Source organism: Trichosurus vulpecula, chromosome 1 (assembly GCF_011100635.1).
Source record: "Trichosurus vulpecula isolate mTriVul1 chromosome 1, mTriVul1.pri, whole genome shotgun sequence".
NCBI classification, from domain to species: domain Eukaryota; kingdom Metazoa; phylum Chordata; class Mammalia; order Diprotodontia; family Phalangeridae; genus Trichosurus; species Trichosurus vulpecula.
This window is the reverse complement of record NC_050573.1, coordinates 467,819,974-467,835,136: the sequence shown is the minus strand read 5'-3', so window position 1 is coordinate 467,835,136 and position 15,163 is coordinate 467,819,974. Positions and strand designations below refer to the sequence as shown.

Here is a 15,163-nt window from a genome sequence, read left to right as displayed (position 1 = left end):
TCAGGGCAGTTCTCCTTGATAATTTCTTGAAAGATGATATCTAGGCTCTTTTTTTGATCATGGCTTTCAGGTAGTCCAATAATTTTTAAATTATCTCTCCTGGATCTATTTTCCAGGTCAGTGGTTTTTCCAAGGAGATATTTCACATTGTCTTCCATTTTTTCATTCCTTTGGTTCTGTTTTATAATATCCTGATTTCTCATAAAGTCACTAGCTTCCACTTGCTCCAATCTAATTTTTAAAGTAGTATTTTCTTCAGTGGTCTTTTGGACCTTCTTTTCCATTTGGCTAATTCTGCCTTTCAAGGCATTCTTCTCCTCATTGGCTTTTTGGAGCTCTTTTGCCATTTGAGTTAGTCTATTTTTTAAGGTGTTGTTTTCTTCAGTGTATTTTTCAGTATTTTTTTGGGTCTCCTTTAGCAAGTCATTGACTTGTTTTTCATGGTTTTCTCGCATCCTTCTCATTTCTCTTCCCAATTTTTCCTCTACTTCTCTAACTTGCTTTTCCAAATCCTTTTTGAGTTCTTCTATGGCCTGAGACCAGTTCATGTTTTTCTTGGAGGCTTTTGGTGTAGGCTCTTTGACTTTGTTGTCTTCTTTAGGCTGTATGTTTTGGTCTTCTTTGTCACCAAAGAAAGAATCCAAAGTCTGAGACTGAATCTGGGCGCGTTTTCGCTGCCTGGCCATATTCCCAACCAACTAACTTGACCCTTGAGTTTTTCAGTGGGGTATGACTGCTTGTAGACTGGAGAGTTCTATGTTCCACGTTTGGGGGGGAGGTGCCAGCTCTGTCAGACCCGCACTACTCCTTCCCCAAGAACCCCCAGTCCAGACTGGGCTTAGATCTTCAGCAGGCTGTGCACCCCTGCTCTGATCCGCCACTTAATTCCTCCCACCAGGTGGGCCTGGAGCCGGAAGTAACAACAGCTATAGCTGCCCCACCTCCTCTGCCCCCAGGGCTGGAAGCCGAACAGCGAACTCCTTCCACTCCCCCATCTTCTCCCACTAACCTTCTCCGCAGTCTTTGGTGTTTGTGGGTCGAGGGGTCTGGTAACTGCTGCAGCTCACATATTCAGGGCGCTAGGGCCCCCTCCGCCCAGCTTCTGGTCTGGATGGTCCACGCCGCTCAGGCTGGGCTCTGCTCCACTCCGTTCCCAGCTCCCAGCTCCTAGCTCCGTGTGGAATAGACCTCACCCAGAGACCATCCAGGCTGTCCTGGGCTGGAGCCCTGCTTCCCTCTGCTGTTCTGTGGGTTCTGCCGTTCTGGAATTGGTTCAGAGCCATTTTTTATAGGTTTTTGGAGGGACTCGGGTATGGAGCTCACTCTAGTCCCTGCTTACCAGCTGCCATCTTGGTTCCGCCCCCTTGTATGTATTTTTATAAATACTTAAATACGTACATGCTGTCTCCCTCAGTAGAATAAGGGCAATTTCACTTTTATCTATGCCTAGCGTGTGCCTGGCACATAATGGGTATTTAATAAATTTTTATCTGTTTGACCTTGGAAGTCATCTAGTCCAATAAATGTTTGTTGAATTAAACCTCCTCAATTTTACAAATGAGGAAACTGAGCCCAACAAAGATAAAGATGGTTTACCCACATTCACAGAGAAAGTGCATGTCAGAGACAAGATTCAAACTCAGATCCTATGAACATGAGGCTTTGTGGTATAGGGGGAAAAGTGATAGATTTGGAGCCAGCAACTTTAGTTAGAATCCCAGCTCCTCCATTTACTGTTTGTATGACCTGAGCAAGTCACTTGGGCTTAGGTTTCTCATATGTACAATGAAGGGATTGGCAGTATCATAGGATCATAGATCTCTTAGGGCTGGAAAAGACCTTAGAGGCCATTGCTTCCAACATTTTAAAGAAGAGGAAACTGAGGCACAGAAAGGCTAAGCATCTTGCTCAGGGTCATGTAGGCGAGTGTCTAAAGAAGAGTTTGAACTCAGGTCTTCCTGACCCCAAGTCCCATGGTCAAGATCTAAGGTCCCTTACAACTTGATATCTAGGATCCCATAATGCCAAATTCAATATTCTTTTCATTATATCTAATATAAATAATACTGATTTTTAAAAAAAAATTGTTATAGATTGGCATAAATGTCACGTACTTGTGAAATTAGTTTCTACTTAGTCTACCTAATATTCTGCTCATTTAGTGGGTACACAATAAATGTTTAATAGTGACATTTCATACTTCAAAAGAGCTATAATTTCATCCGTGAAAGGTCGTCCTTCCACTGACGCAGATTGTAACCTTATTGTGCCTTAGGAGACAATATTCATGAACTACTGTGACTGAAAAAATTAATCACCTGGTGGCCAGTCTCCTAGAGATGATCCTTCTCTCTGAATTTCATAGCCAGGATGTTTTTTGCATGGCAAACACAGTCCCAGGTTCCAAGATCAAAACAGCTTGATGTTGGCCAGAACTTATCTCTGTTAGTATTGCTTTGGGATCCCAAAGTCACCTCTGAGCCATGGTGAGGGCTCAGAACAGGACTTTGGTAGAGGGTAATACTTTATGTTAATGCTGTTTTCTCCAAGTATGAATGAGTTTAATGTTTACCTATTAGCTCTTCATTAAATGTCCTACCCCAGTCCTTTATTGTGGTATGGCAGTGACCTTGGGTTTTCAAAGGCTGGTTGTGAAGAGTACAAGCTCTTAAAGGTCCTGTCATACTAGAAGGACTTCATTTAGAGGTTGTAGAATGAGGCCTGTCTGTTGTCTGAGGACCAGCCTTGATTAGTCCAGAGAAGCTTATTCGCAGGCAGGCCTCAAGAAAATGAAAATGTTAGTTCTCAAAGAAGGTTGTGCTTTGTGTCAATGGAGGGAAGTACTCATACCAGTGAAATTACATGTCTTTTATAGATCAGTCTCACTTTGTATATATTTAAGGCAATTTCAAATTCATATAGATAATTAATTATGGAAGGTCTCTAGATTCATGTATCTAAATGGTACAAATAAGTGTTTTTCACATCCCACAAATTCTAGTTTAACAGGAGCCAAAAGCTTTATTTATTAATTTATTTTTAGTTTTCAACATCCACTTCTACAAGATTTCGAGTTCTAAATTTTCTCCCCATATCTCCCCTCCCCTCACCCCAAGATGGCATGTGTTCTGATTACCCCTTTCCCCAGTCTGCCCTCCCTTCTATCATTCCACTCCCCTTGCTATCCCCTCCCCCCTTACTTTCTTGTAGGGCAAGATAGATTTCTGTACCCTATTGCTTGTATATCTTATTTCCCTGTTGCATGTAAAAACAATTTTAACGTTTGTTTTTAGAGCTTTAAATTCCAAATTCTCTCCCTTCTTCCCTACTCACCCACCCTTATTGAGAAGGCAAGCAATTCAGTATAGGTCTATACACGTGTCATTATGCAAAACACTTCCAAAATAGTCATGTTGTGAAAGATTATATTTCCCTCCATCCTATTCTGTCCCCCCATTCATTCAGTTTTCTCCTTTGACCCTTTCCCTTTTCAAAAGTGTTTGCTTCTGACTACCCCTCCCCCAATCTATCCTTTATCATCCCTGTCCCCTCTTATCCCCTTCCCCCCTACTTTCCTATAGGGTAACATAAGTAAAATCTGATGAGAGTAAGGTTCACTCATTCCCTTTCACCTCCCCTCTCTTCTCTTCCATTATAACAGCTTTTTCTTGCCTCTTTTATGTGAAATAATTTACATCATTGTATCTCTCTCTTTCTCCTTCTCCCAATATCATCCTTTCATACTCAATTCACCCTGTGCCTTTTGTCTATATATATATATATATATATATATGTATATTCCCTTCAACTACCATAATACTGAGAAAGGTCTCATGAGTTACAAATAGCATCTTTCCATGTAGGAATGTAAACAGTTCAACTTTAATAAGTGCCATATGATTTCTCTTTCCTATTTACCTTTTCATGCTTCTCTTGATTCTTGTATTCGAAGTCAAATTTTCTATTCAGCTCTGGTCTTTTCATTGAGAAAGCTTGAAAGTCCTCTATTTTATTGAAAATCCATATTTTGCCTTGGAGCATTATACTCAGTTTTGCTAGGTAGATGATTCTTGGTTTTAATCCTAGCTCCACTGACCTGGAATATCATATTCCAAGCCCTTTGATCCCTTAATGTAGAAGCTGCTAGATCTTGTATTATTCTGATTGTGTTTCCACAATATTCAAATTGTTTCTTTCTGGCTGCTTGCAGTATTTTCTCCTTGACCTGGAAACTGGAATTTGGCTACATTATTCCTAGAGGTTTTCCTTTTGGGATCTCTTTCAGGAGGTGATCAGTAGACTCCCTCATTTTCTGTTTTACCCTCTGGTTCTAGAACATCAGGGCAGTTTTCCTTTATAATTTCTTGAAAGATGATGTATAGTATCTTTTTTTGATCATGGCTTTCAGGTAGTCCAATAATTTTTAAATTCTTTCTCCTGGATCTATTATCCAGGTCAGTTGATTTTCCAATGAGATAATTCACATTATCTTCTATTTTTTCATTCTTTTGGTTCTGTTTTATAATTTCTTGATTTCTCATAAAGTCATTAGCTTCCATTTGCTCCATTCTAAATTTTAAGGAATTATTTTCTTCAGTGAGCTTTTGGACCCCCTTTTCCATTTGGCCGATTCTGTTTTTTAAAGCATTCTGCTCCTCATTGACTTTTGGGACCTTGCCTATTAGTCTAATCTGTTGTCTATTTTTTAAGGTATTGTTTTCTTCTGTATTTTGGGGGGTCTCCTTTAGCAACCTGTTGACTCATTTTTCATGATTTTCTTGCATTACTCTCATTTCTTTTCCCAATTTTTCTTCTATTTCTCTTACTTGATTTTCCAAATCCTTTTTGAGCTCTTCCATGGCCTGTGACCAATTCATATTTTTCTTAGGGGCTTTTGATGTAGGATCTTTGACTTTGTTGTCTTCTTCTGACTGTATGTTTTGATCTTCTTTATCACCAAAGGAAGATTCTGTAGTCTGAGTTTTTTACGCTGTCTGCTCATTTTCCCAGCCAACTACTTAATTTTTGAGCTCTTTGTCAAGGTAAGACTCTACTTCCGGAATAGAGAGTACTCTGTCCCAAGCTTCAGGGGTTTTGTGTAGCTGTTTTCTGAGCTACTTGTAGGCACCTGTAAATTTTCAGTTCTTCTGAGGTGGTATGATTCAAGGAGAGGTGTTTACTCCTCTCCTGGTCTGTGCTGTGGTCTGTGAGTGACCTCAAGCACTCTCTTCTGCCTTGGAACTGCTAGGAGGACTCCCTCTCCTAAGCTCTGCCACACCAGTGCTCCTCCTCATCCCAGGACCACTACCTAGGACTGTGACTCAGATCCAAGCAGGGCAAAGCAAGAGAATCCTACCTCACCATCAACAAAGAGATCCCTGTACTCCTGCTCTGATCAGCTGCTCGATTCCCCCCACTGTCTGTGGGCCTGGAGCTCTGGAATCAGCTGCTACTGCTGCCATCACCTCCACTGCCTGGGAGTTGGGCCTGACCATGCCCTTCTCTCACCTAGGTTGAACAGAGTTTTCCCACTGAACTGCTAAGTTGTCTTTGGCATTTGTTGAGAAGTCTGGAAACTGCACACAGCTGCCAGTGATTCAGTGCCCTGAGGCCTGCTCCAGCCCTGTCTCTGCCAGCATGGGCCACTCAATGTGGGCCACACTGGGCTGTGCTCTGCTCTCATCTTGGTGCAATAGACCCTTCCTGTCGACCTTCTAGGCTGTCTTGGGTGGAGACTTGTTTCACTCTGTCATTTTGTGGGTTCTATAGCTCTAGAATTTGTTTAGAGTCATTTTTTACAGGGTTCTGTAGCTCTAGAATTTATTTAGAGTCATTTTTACAGGTGTTTGGGGGGATTTGGGGGAGACCTCAAGCAAGTCCCTGCTTTTATTCTACCATCTTGGCTCAGCCCCCTCCTGCATAGGTGATTCTTGATTTTAATCCTAGATCCTTTGACCTCTGGAATATCATATTCTAAGCCCTCCAGTCCCTTAATGTAGAACCTCCTAAATCTTGTGTTATCATGATTGTGTTTCCACAATACTTGAATTGTTTCTCTCTGGCTGCTTGTAATATTTTCTCCTTGACCTGGGAACTCTGGAATTTGGCTACATTATTCCTAGGAGTTTTCCGTTTGGGGTCTCTTTCAGGAGGCGATTGGTGAACTCCCTCATTTTCTATTTTATCCTCTGGTTCCAGAATATCAGGGCAGTTTTCCTTGATAATTTCTTGAAAAATGATGTCCAGGCTCTTTTTTTGATCATGACTTTCAGGTAGTCAAATAATTTGTAAATTATCTCTCCTCGAACTATTTTCCAGGTCAGTTGTTTTTCCAATGAGATAATTCACATTGTGTTCTATTTTTTCATTCTTTTGGTTTTGTTTTATAATTTTTTGATTTCTCATGGAGTCATTAGCTTCCATTTGCTCTATTCTAATTTTTAAGGAATTATTTTCTTCAGTGGTCTTTTGGACCTCCTTTTCCATTTGGCCAGTTCTGCTTTTTAAGGCATTCTTCTTATTGGCTTTTTGGGCCTCTTTTGCCATTTGAGTTAGTCTATTTTTTTAAGGTGTTATTTTCTTTAGTATTTTTTGGTCTCCTTTAGCAAGCTGTTGACTCATTTTTCATGATTTTCTTGCATCACTCTCATTTCTTTTCCAGTTTTTCCTCTACTTCTCTTACTTGATTTTCAAAATTCTTTTTGAGCTCTTCCAGCCTGAGACCAATTTATGTTTTTCTTGGAGGCTTTGGATGTAGGAGCTTTGACTTTGTTGTCTTCTGGTTGTATGTTTTGATCTTCTTTGTCACCAAAGTAAGTTTTTATAGTCTGAGTTTTTTTTCTGCTGTTTTTCCCAGCCAATTACTTGACTATTTAACTTTTGTTAAGGTAGGGCTCTGCTTCTAGTGTGGAGGGTGTACTGTCCCAAGTTTCAGGAGTTTTGTGCCACTGTTTTCAGAGACACTTCTAGGGAACTGTACATGTACATTTTCAGTCTTTCCAAGTTGGTATGATCAAAGGAGAGGTGTTTACTGTTCTCCTGGCCTGTGCTCTGGTCTGTGAGTAACCACAAGCATTTTTCTGCCTTGAAACTGTGAGAAGGATTCCCTCTCCACCACGACACTAGCGCTCCTCCTTTCCCCATGACCACCACCCAGGACTACAACCCAGATCCAAGTACAGGCAAAGCAAGCGAAGCCTTCCTCAGTGCCAGCGAAGAGATCCTTGTAATGCCCCTCTGCTCAGCCACGTGATCCCCCCACTGTTTGTGGGCCAAGAGCTCCAGAAGAAGCTGCTACAGCTTCTGCCACCACTGCCCACACCACCCTGGAGCTGGGGCCCGACTGTGTTCCTCTCTCACCCAGGTCTGACAGACCTTTCCTACTGACCTTCTAAGTTGTGTTTGGCATTTCTGGGTTGAGAAGTCTGGAAACTGCCACAGCTACCAGTGATTCAGTTCCCTGAGGCCTGCTCCAGGTTTGCTAGGGGCTGGGCTGTGCCACTGTCCCAGCCCAGTGGAACAGACCTTTCCTGTCAATCTTCTACATTGTCTCGGGCTGGAAATTTGTTTCATTTTGTCATTTTTGGGGTTCTGCTGCTCTAGAATTTATTTAGAGTCATTTTTAACATGTATTTGCAGGAGTTCGGGGGAGAGTTCAAGCAAATCCCTGCTTTTACCTTCACCCTGGCTCAGCCCCCAGAACTCAGAAATTTATAGAAATTTCCTAATTCCGTATTTAACTGCTATCAGGGATTTTATTAGAGTACCTGGTAAATAAATAGGTTGTTTTCAAAATAGAAATATTTATTGCTTTTCTTGACTGCCTGCTATTTTTCTTGTTTCCAGTGAGTGAGTAGAAATTCAGTTTATTTCATAGGAAAGGCCTATTTATTTTGTCTGAACATAATTTTAATAAAGTTGGTAATATGATTTCCCAGCTGACAAAATTAGAAGCATGTTAGCAAGAGCATGATAGACATTGTGACATAGAGAGTTGGCCCCAAAGCCAGGAAGACCTGGGTTCAAGTCCCAGCTCTGCCATTTTTACTTGTGTAACCTTTGGTCCCACTTTACCTTCTGTAAGTCTCATTTTCTTTTTTTTAAATTTATTTTTTATTTTAGTTTACAACACAGTTCCACAAGTTTTTGAGTTCCAAATTTCCTCGCCCTCCCTCTCCTCCCCTCTCCCCCTCCAAGATAGCATGTAATCTGATATAGGTTCTACATATACCTTTGCATTAAACTTATTTACACAATAGTCGAGTTGTAAAGAAGCATTATAACCAATGGAATGAATCATGAGAAAGAAGAAACAAAACCAAAAAAGAAGGAAAAGAAAAAAAAAAGAGAGCAAATAGTTTGCCTCAATCTGCATTCAGACTCCATAATTCTTTGTCTGGATGTGGACAGCTTTTTCCATCATGAGTCTTTTGACTCATGTGTCTTTGAATCTTGCTGAGAAGAGCCAAGTCTATCAAAGTTGGTCATCACAGATACCATGTGTCTGTAATCATGTATAATGTTCTCCTGGTTCTGCTCCCTTCACTCAGCATCAGTTCACATAAGTCTTTCCAGGTTATTATGAAGTCCTTCTGCTGCTCATTTCTTATAGCACAATAGTATTCCATTACATTCATATACCATAACTTGTTTAGCCATTCCCCAATTAATACATCTCCTTGATTTCCAATTCTTTGCCACCACAAAAAGAGCCGCTATAAATATTTTTGTACATATGGGTCCCTTTCCCACTTGTGTGATCTTTTTGGGATACAGCCCTAGAAATGGTATTGCTGGGTCAAAGGGTATGTACTTTTTTTATAGCCCTTTGGGCATAGTTCCAAATTGCTCTCCAGAATGGCTGGATCAGTTCACAACTCCACCAGCAATGTAGCAGTGTTCCAATTTTCCCACATCCTCTCCAGCATTTATCATTTTCCTGTTTTGTCATGTTGGCCAATCTGACAGGAGAGATATGGTACCTAAGAGTTGTTTTGATTTGCATTTCTCTAATCAATAATGATTTAGAGCATTTTTTCATATGACTATAGGTATCTTTAATTTCTTCCTCTGAAAACTGCTTGGTCGTATCTTTTGACCATATACCAATTGGGGAATGACTTGTATTCTTATAAATTTGTCTCAGTTCCTTGTATGTTTTAGAGATGAGGCCTTTATTAGGACATTGATTGTAAAAATTCTTTCCCAATTTTCTGCTTCCCTCCTAATCTTTGTTGCATTGGCTTTGTTTGTACAAAACCTTTTTAATTTAACACAATCAAAATTATCCATTTTGCATTTTGTAATGCTTTATGTTTCTTGTTTAGTCATAAATTCTTCCCTTCTCCATAAATCTGACAGGTAAACTATTCCTTGCTCTCCCAAATTGCTTATAGTATCAGCATTTATACCTAAATCATGAACCCATTTTGACTTTATTTTGATATACAATGTAAGATATTGATCTGTGCCCAGTTTCTGCCATACTATTTTCCAGTTTTCCCAGCAGTTTTTGTGAAATAGTGAGTTTTTAGCCCAGAAGCTGGATTCTTTGGGTTTATCAAAGAGTAGATTGCTATAGTCATTGAGTACTGCGTCTTATGTACCTAACCTATTCCACTTATCCCCCACTCTATTTCTTAGCCAGTACCAAGTAGTTTTGATGACTGATGCTTTATAATACAGTTTAATATCTGATATGGCTAGGCCACCTTCACTAGCATTTGTTTTCATTAATTCCCTTGATATTCTGGACCTTTTGTTCTCTCCAGATGAATATTGTTATTATTTTATCCAGCTCTGTAAAGTAACTTTTTGGTAGTTTGATTGGTATGGCACTGAATAAGTAAATTAATTTAGATAAGATTGTCATTTTTATTATATTAGCTTGGCCTAACCATGAGCAACTGATGTTTTCCATTTATTTAAATCTGACTTTATTTTTGTGAAAAAGTGTTTTGTAATTGTGTTCATATAGGTCCTGGGTTTGTCTTGGCAGGTAGACTCCCAAATATTTTATGATGGCTACAGTAACTTTAAATGGAATTTCTCTTTCTATCTCTTGCTTTGGGCTTTGTTAGTAATATAGGAATGCTGAGGATTTATGTGGGTTTATTTTATATCCTGCAACTTTGCTAAAGTTATTTATTATTTCAAGTAGGTTTTTACTTGATTCTCTAGGATTCTCTAATTCTCATCATATCATCTGCAAAGAGTGATAACTTAGTTTCTTCTTTGCCCATTCTAATTCCTTCAATTTCTTTTTCTTCTCTTATTGCTAAATTTAACATTGTCTCATTTTCCTTATTTGTAAAATGGCAATATTTATGCACTACCTTCCTCCGAACTTTTTTGGAAGGCTCAAATGAAGTTACACATATAAAGTACTTTGCAAACTTTAAAACACTACATAAATACATTCTTTTATTATTATTGGAGAATTCCTGCTTCCCCATTAATGCCAAATAGATAAGAATTTACTGCAACTGAATTTTTCTTTGACATAATAGTTACTTTATGCAAATATACCATAGCTATAATAATTATGCCTTCTTATAAAAAACTATTTCACTGACTTTTATTTGTGTGGTGGTGTTTTTTGTTTTTACAGGTCCATGGCTTGATATGTATCTTTCTTCAAGAGACCCTATTGTTTTAAACTTTAATCCTTTCATCACACTTAAACGAGATCCACAAGAATCATATAATAACCAACTTGTGAGAGCAACAAATCTGACCGTATCAGCAATAAAATTTCTTAACTCTCTGAGGAGTCGTATCTTAGAGCCAGACATTTATTATGTCAACCCTCAATGGAGTAACAGTAAGGCCTTTAAAAGGTTTCTCAGCCTTCTCCCAACTTCGGTGTCTTGGTATGGAGCTTATTTTGCGGAAGCTTATCCTTTAGATATGTCACAATATGTTCATCTCTTTAACAGTTCCAGAGTTCCTAAACAAGGTAAAGACAAACTGTTTTCAGATCATAGTGCACGCCATTTGCTGGTGATGAGAAATGGACATTTTTATGTATTTAACATATTGGATCCTATTGGAAATATTCTACATCCGTATGAAATACAAGCACATTTAATTAATATTCTACAGGATGGGGAAACAATAGCTGAGTATCCTCTGGGCTACCTAACCACTGAAAACAGAAATACCTGGGCAGCAGTAAGAGAACAGCTTCTGCAAGCTGGGAATGAAGAAAGCATATACAAAATTGATAGCGCAATATTCTGTTTGTGTTTAGATAGTTTTACAGTACAAGACAGTTCCCACCTATCACACTGTATGCTTCATGGATATGGTTATAATCGCTGGTTTGACAAGTCTTTCAGTTTAATTATCACTGTTGATGGGAGTGCAGGGATAAATTTTGAACACTCTTGGGGAGATGGAGTTGCAGTTCTCCGTTTTCTTAATGAAGTATATGCAGACAGCACAAAGCATCCTGCAGTTGTACCAAGAAGCACTGCCACTGTATTAGGTCCTACAAATGTGGAAAAGCTGCACTTTCATTTGAATGAATCAATTCAGTCAGCTGTGACTGTTGCACGTCAAAAATTTGACACGCAAAGGCATAAAATGACAGTGAAACCATTTGAGTTTAGAAAGTTTGGGAAACGATACGTCATTCAAGAAAGAATGAGTCCAGATGCTGTATTTCAGCTTGCATGTCAGATTGCTGCTTATCGTCACTTTGGGAAAATCGTTCCTACATATGAAGCATGTAGTACTGCTGGTTTTAAACATGGTCGCACAGAAACTATTCGATCTGCAACAGTTTACACAAAACGATGTGCTCAGGCATTTATCAGAGACCGGAAAAAATACAGTGTGCAAGAGCTAAGAAAGCTAATTGATAGCTGTTCAAAATACCACAAGTTTTTACAGATGGAAGCCGCACTAGGTTAGTTTCATGCCACTTTCTAATGTTCAGAATTAGAACAGATCTTGTTAATATTTTTAGTAGCCCAAAATTAGTCATTTCTTGAAACTTTGTGGGCTGTGTTCATTAGAATTATTTTATGCTATTGATTCAGGGTGAAATTTTAATGTATTGTTGTTCTAACAAAAAAAAACTTCCTAAAATTTATATAGGACTTAATATTTACAAAGGATTTATTTGTGGCAATCCAGTTATATAGATAGTGTAAGTAGTATCATATCCATTTTACAGATGAAGAAACTAAAGCTCGAAATCATGGGTACTTGCCCATGCTTACTGGCTAGTAAATGCAAGAGCCAGGACACAGTCCTAAGTTTCCTAACACGAAGGCTATTGCTCTTTCCATTACTCCAGCTTAGTAAGGAAAAAGGTGGCAGTTCTTCCTCCTTGAAGTTCAGAGCTCTGAATTTAGAAAATCTAGATGCCCAAAATAGTTTGAGGTATTTATTCCCAAAGTGGTGATACCATAAACAAGGATTCCTGGTACAAAACAAATGGATAAGATGCAGGATTCTAGCCGGATCCATGGGGTAACATGAACAGATTGAGGATTTTCCTGGTATTTTTAGATACATCTTCAAACTCTATAGAAGTGATAAGTCCATGCTACATGTTTTACAGTCTGAATAACCAACTGAAACTCTTGAATATGACAGCAATTTGGTCCATTTCACAATAGCTCTATGACTATAGCCAAGTTATTTGATTTCCATGTGATGTTTCCTCATCTGTAAAACAAGGGAAATAATATTTCAACTTTATAACTTGAACTTCTGAGAACTCAAGAAATTAAAGAATATGTAAACATGCTTATTTAACTATCATTTCAAGCATAGTTTTAAAAAATTAGTACAATACAATATTTAATTTTACCCAAAAAAGTCATTGAAAAAATGTAAACTACTTACTTTACAAGATTGATGTGAAGAAAATACATTTTGAAACAAAGCACTATACAAATCATAGTGTCTGACACTGTGAGTAGGATAAGAAGAAAGAAGTGGAGAAATAGTTATTTTTCTACTACATTTAAACATTTGGAAAGAAATGGATTTGGGAAGAATAGGATAGGTATATGGTCTTCATCTTATTTAGTTTGAGGATGTACTATAACTTCAAATTTAAAGTATTTGTTAATACTGAAAGTCTTGTCATTGTTCTACTTCCATGATCAAGAATTCTGAAATTCCATTATGCAATCATAGCATCCTATCACTCTTATCTCCCCGTGTCCCACTCTTCCTAACCCTATTCTACATCCTCTCTGTGACCTTCAGTTCATGTATTCCTCAGTATTTTCCCTGGCACTGATCCTGCCTCTGACTTCACTTCCCAGACTTAACTCATTTGACTCAACATGATCCTTTACTCCTGAGTCTTTTGTTCCCTTTTTCATATTATCGCTTGTGCCTTTCCTGTCACCAACTCTGAATTACTCCTACTGTTCATCTCCTCTACTTCCATTCAGTTAATAGAAGTGAAGCTGGAAAAATCTCTACTATGTTGATTGGTTGCATTACAAATGCACTGCAGCAAGCACTAGTTTTACTCTTCCAGAATTGATTCTCTCTTGCACTGTACACAGTGGCTGTTTAAAACTTCCATCTTCCTCAAGTCTCTTGCGCCATCTTTCACACCTCACAGCTAAGAACTACCCTTCATACTTCACCAAAAACATACGTCATTCGTTGTGAGCTCTTTCTTCCCTTTTCTGCATCTTGGGACTCTCGTCCCTCTTTCTCTCCTTTACTCCAAGGCTAAATCCTCCATATGTACCCTTGATCATTTCCTCTCCTGGCTCCACCAGATTGCCCTCAGTCATCCCTTCTCTCTATTCTTATGTCACTTCCTACCCACATGCTTCTCACTACTGCCTACCATTGCCCAAATCTCCCTCATCTTTTTTAAAAGTTAATTTCAATGTTCTTTTAAAAAATTTGAGTTCCAAATTCTCTCCGTCCTATACCCACTGAGAAGGCAAGTTACATTTTAACTGAGTGTGTATATATTTCCCTCTTTGAACCAATTCCGAAGAGAGTGAGATTCAAGTATTTCTCCCCACTCCCACCCTCCCATTTTCTCCTCCATTGTAGAAGCTCTTTCTTGTGCGCTTTTTTATGTGAGAAAAATTTCCCCATTCTACTCCTCCCTTCCCCCTTCTCCCAGTGCATCCCTCTTTTGCACCCCCCTTTTTTGGGCAGATTATTGCATCATAATTTATTCATACTCTCTCTGTTTAGACCCCTAATAACAATAAAGTTCTTAGGAGTTACAAGTATCATCTTCCCATATAGGAATGTAAACAATTTTAATCTTTTTTTTTCATTTGATTACATATTTATTTAAAAAAAACTCTATAGTTATCATGGAACAAATATGGGCTCCTCTACTCTTTTCTCTGTTCACTAATGACCTTTAATAATTCATAATATTTGAGCCCTGTGTGCCACAGCCCTGGTGGTGTATCACAGCTTTGATTCAAAATTTTTAGTTCGTTCTTCTTAAGCATTTGGCCTATAGAATATTGGTTGCTCAGTATACTGATCCATCAACATTTTCTTGTCTTTTAAAAGTTTTCAACAGACCTGAGTTTGTCCTTCTTTTTGATACTTCTCTTTAACCCTGGAACTGTTGTCATTGTGGTCTTGCTCTCAACCACATCCTTCAGAAATCCAGAGTCACACAAGCAACATAGACCCACCCAGAACACTTAGCGATAGCAAACAGCTATGGGAATGAACTTGCTGAGGAGAATACAGCAGTATATCACAAGTATCTATACTATGAACAGGTAGGATTTGTACCAGGAATAAAGGGCTGGTTCAATATTAGGAAAACTATCAGCATAATTGATCATATCAATAACAAAGACAACAGAAATTATATGGTAATCTCAATAGATGCAGAAAAAGCTTTTGACAAGATACAACACTCTTTCCTATATAAAACACTAAAAAGCATAGAAGTAAGTGGAGCTTTCCTTAAAATTAAGAGTAATATCTATCTAAAATCATCAGCAAGCATTATCTCTAATGAGGATAAGCTAGAAGTAATTTTAATCTTTTAAGCCCCTTTGATTGCTCTTTCATGTTTACCTTTTTATGTTTCTTTTGAGTCTTGTGTTTGAATGTCATATTTTCTATTCAGCTCTGGTCTTTTCATCAGGAATGCTTGAAAGTCTTCTGTTTCATAAAATATCCATTTTTCCTTTGA

At 38.5% G+C, this 15,163-nt stretch overlaps 1 protein-coding gene across 1 annotated transcript in view; it reads left to right on the top strand.

The window, feature by feature from the left end:
- Positions 1–15,163, top strand: part of LOC118839958 (carnitine O-palmitoyltransferase 2, mitochondrial-like) — a 36,232-nt gene that overhangs the window by 6,235 nt on the left and 14,834 nt on the right. The window contains exon 4 of the mRNA XM_036747476.1: positions 10,610–11,911. Within this exon, the coding sequence (XP_036603371.1) occupies positions 10,610–11,911 (1,302 nt within the window). The remainder of the gene's footprint in view (positions 1–10,609; positions 11,912–15,163) is intronic.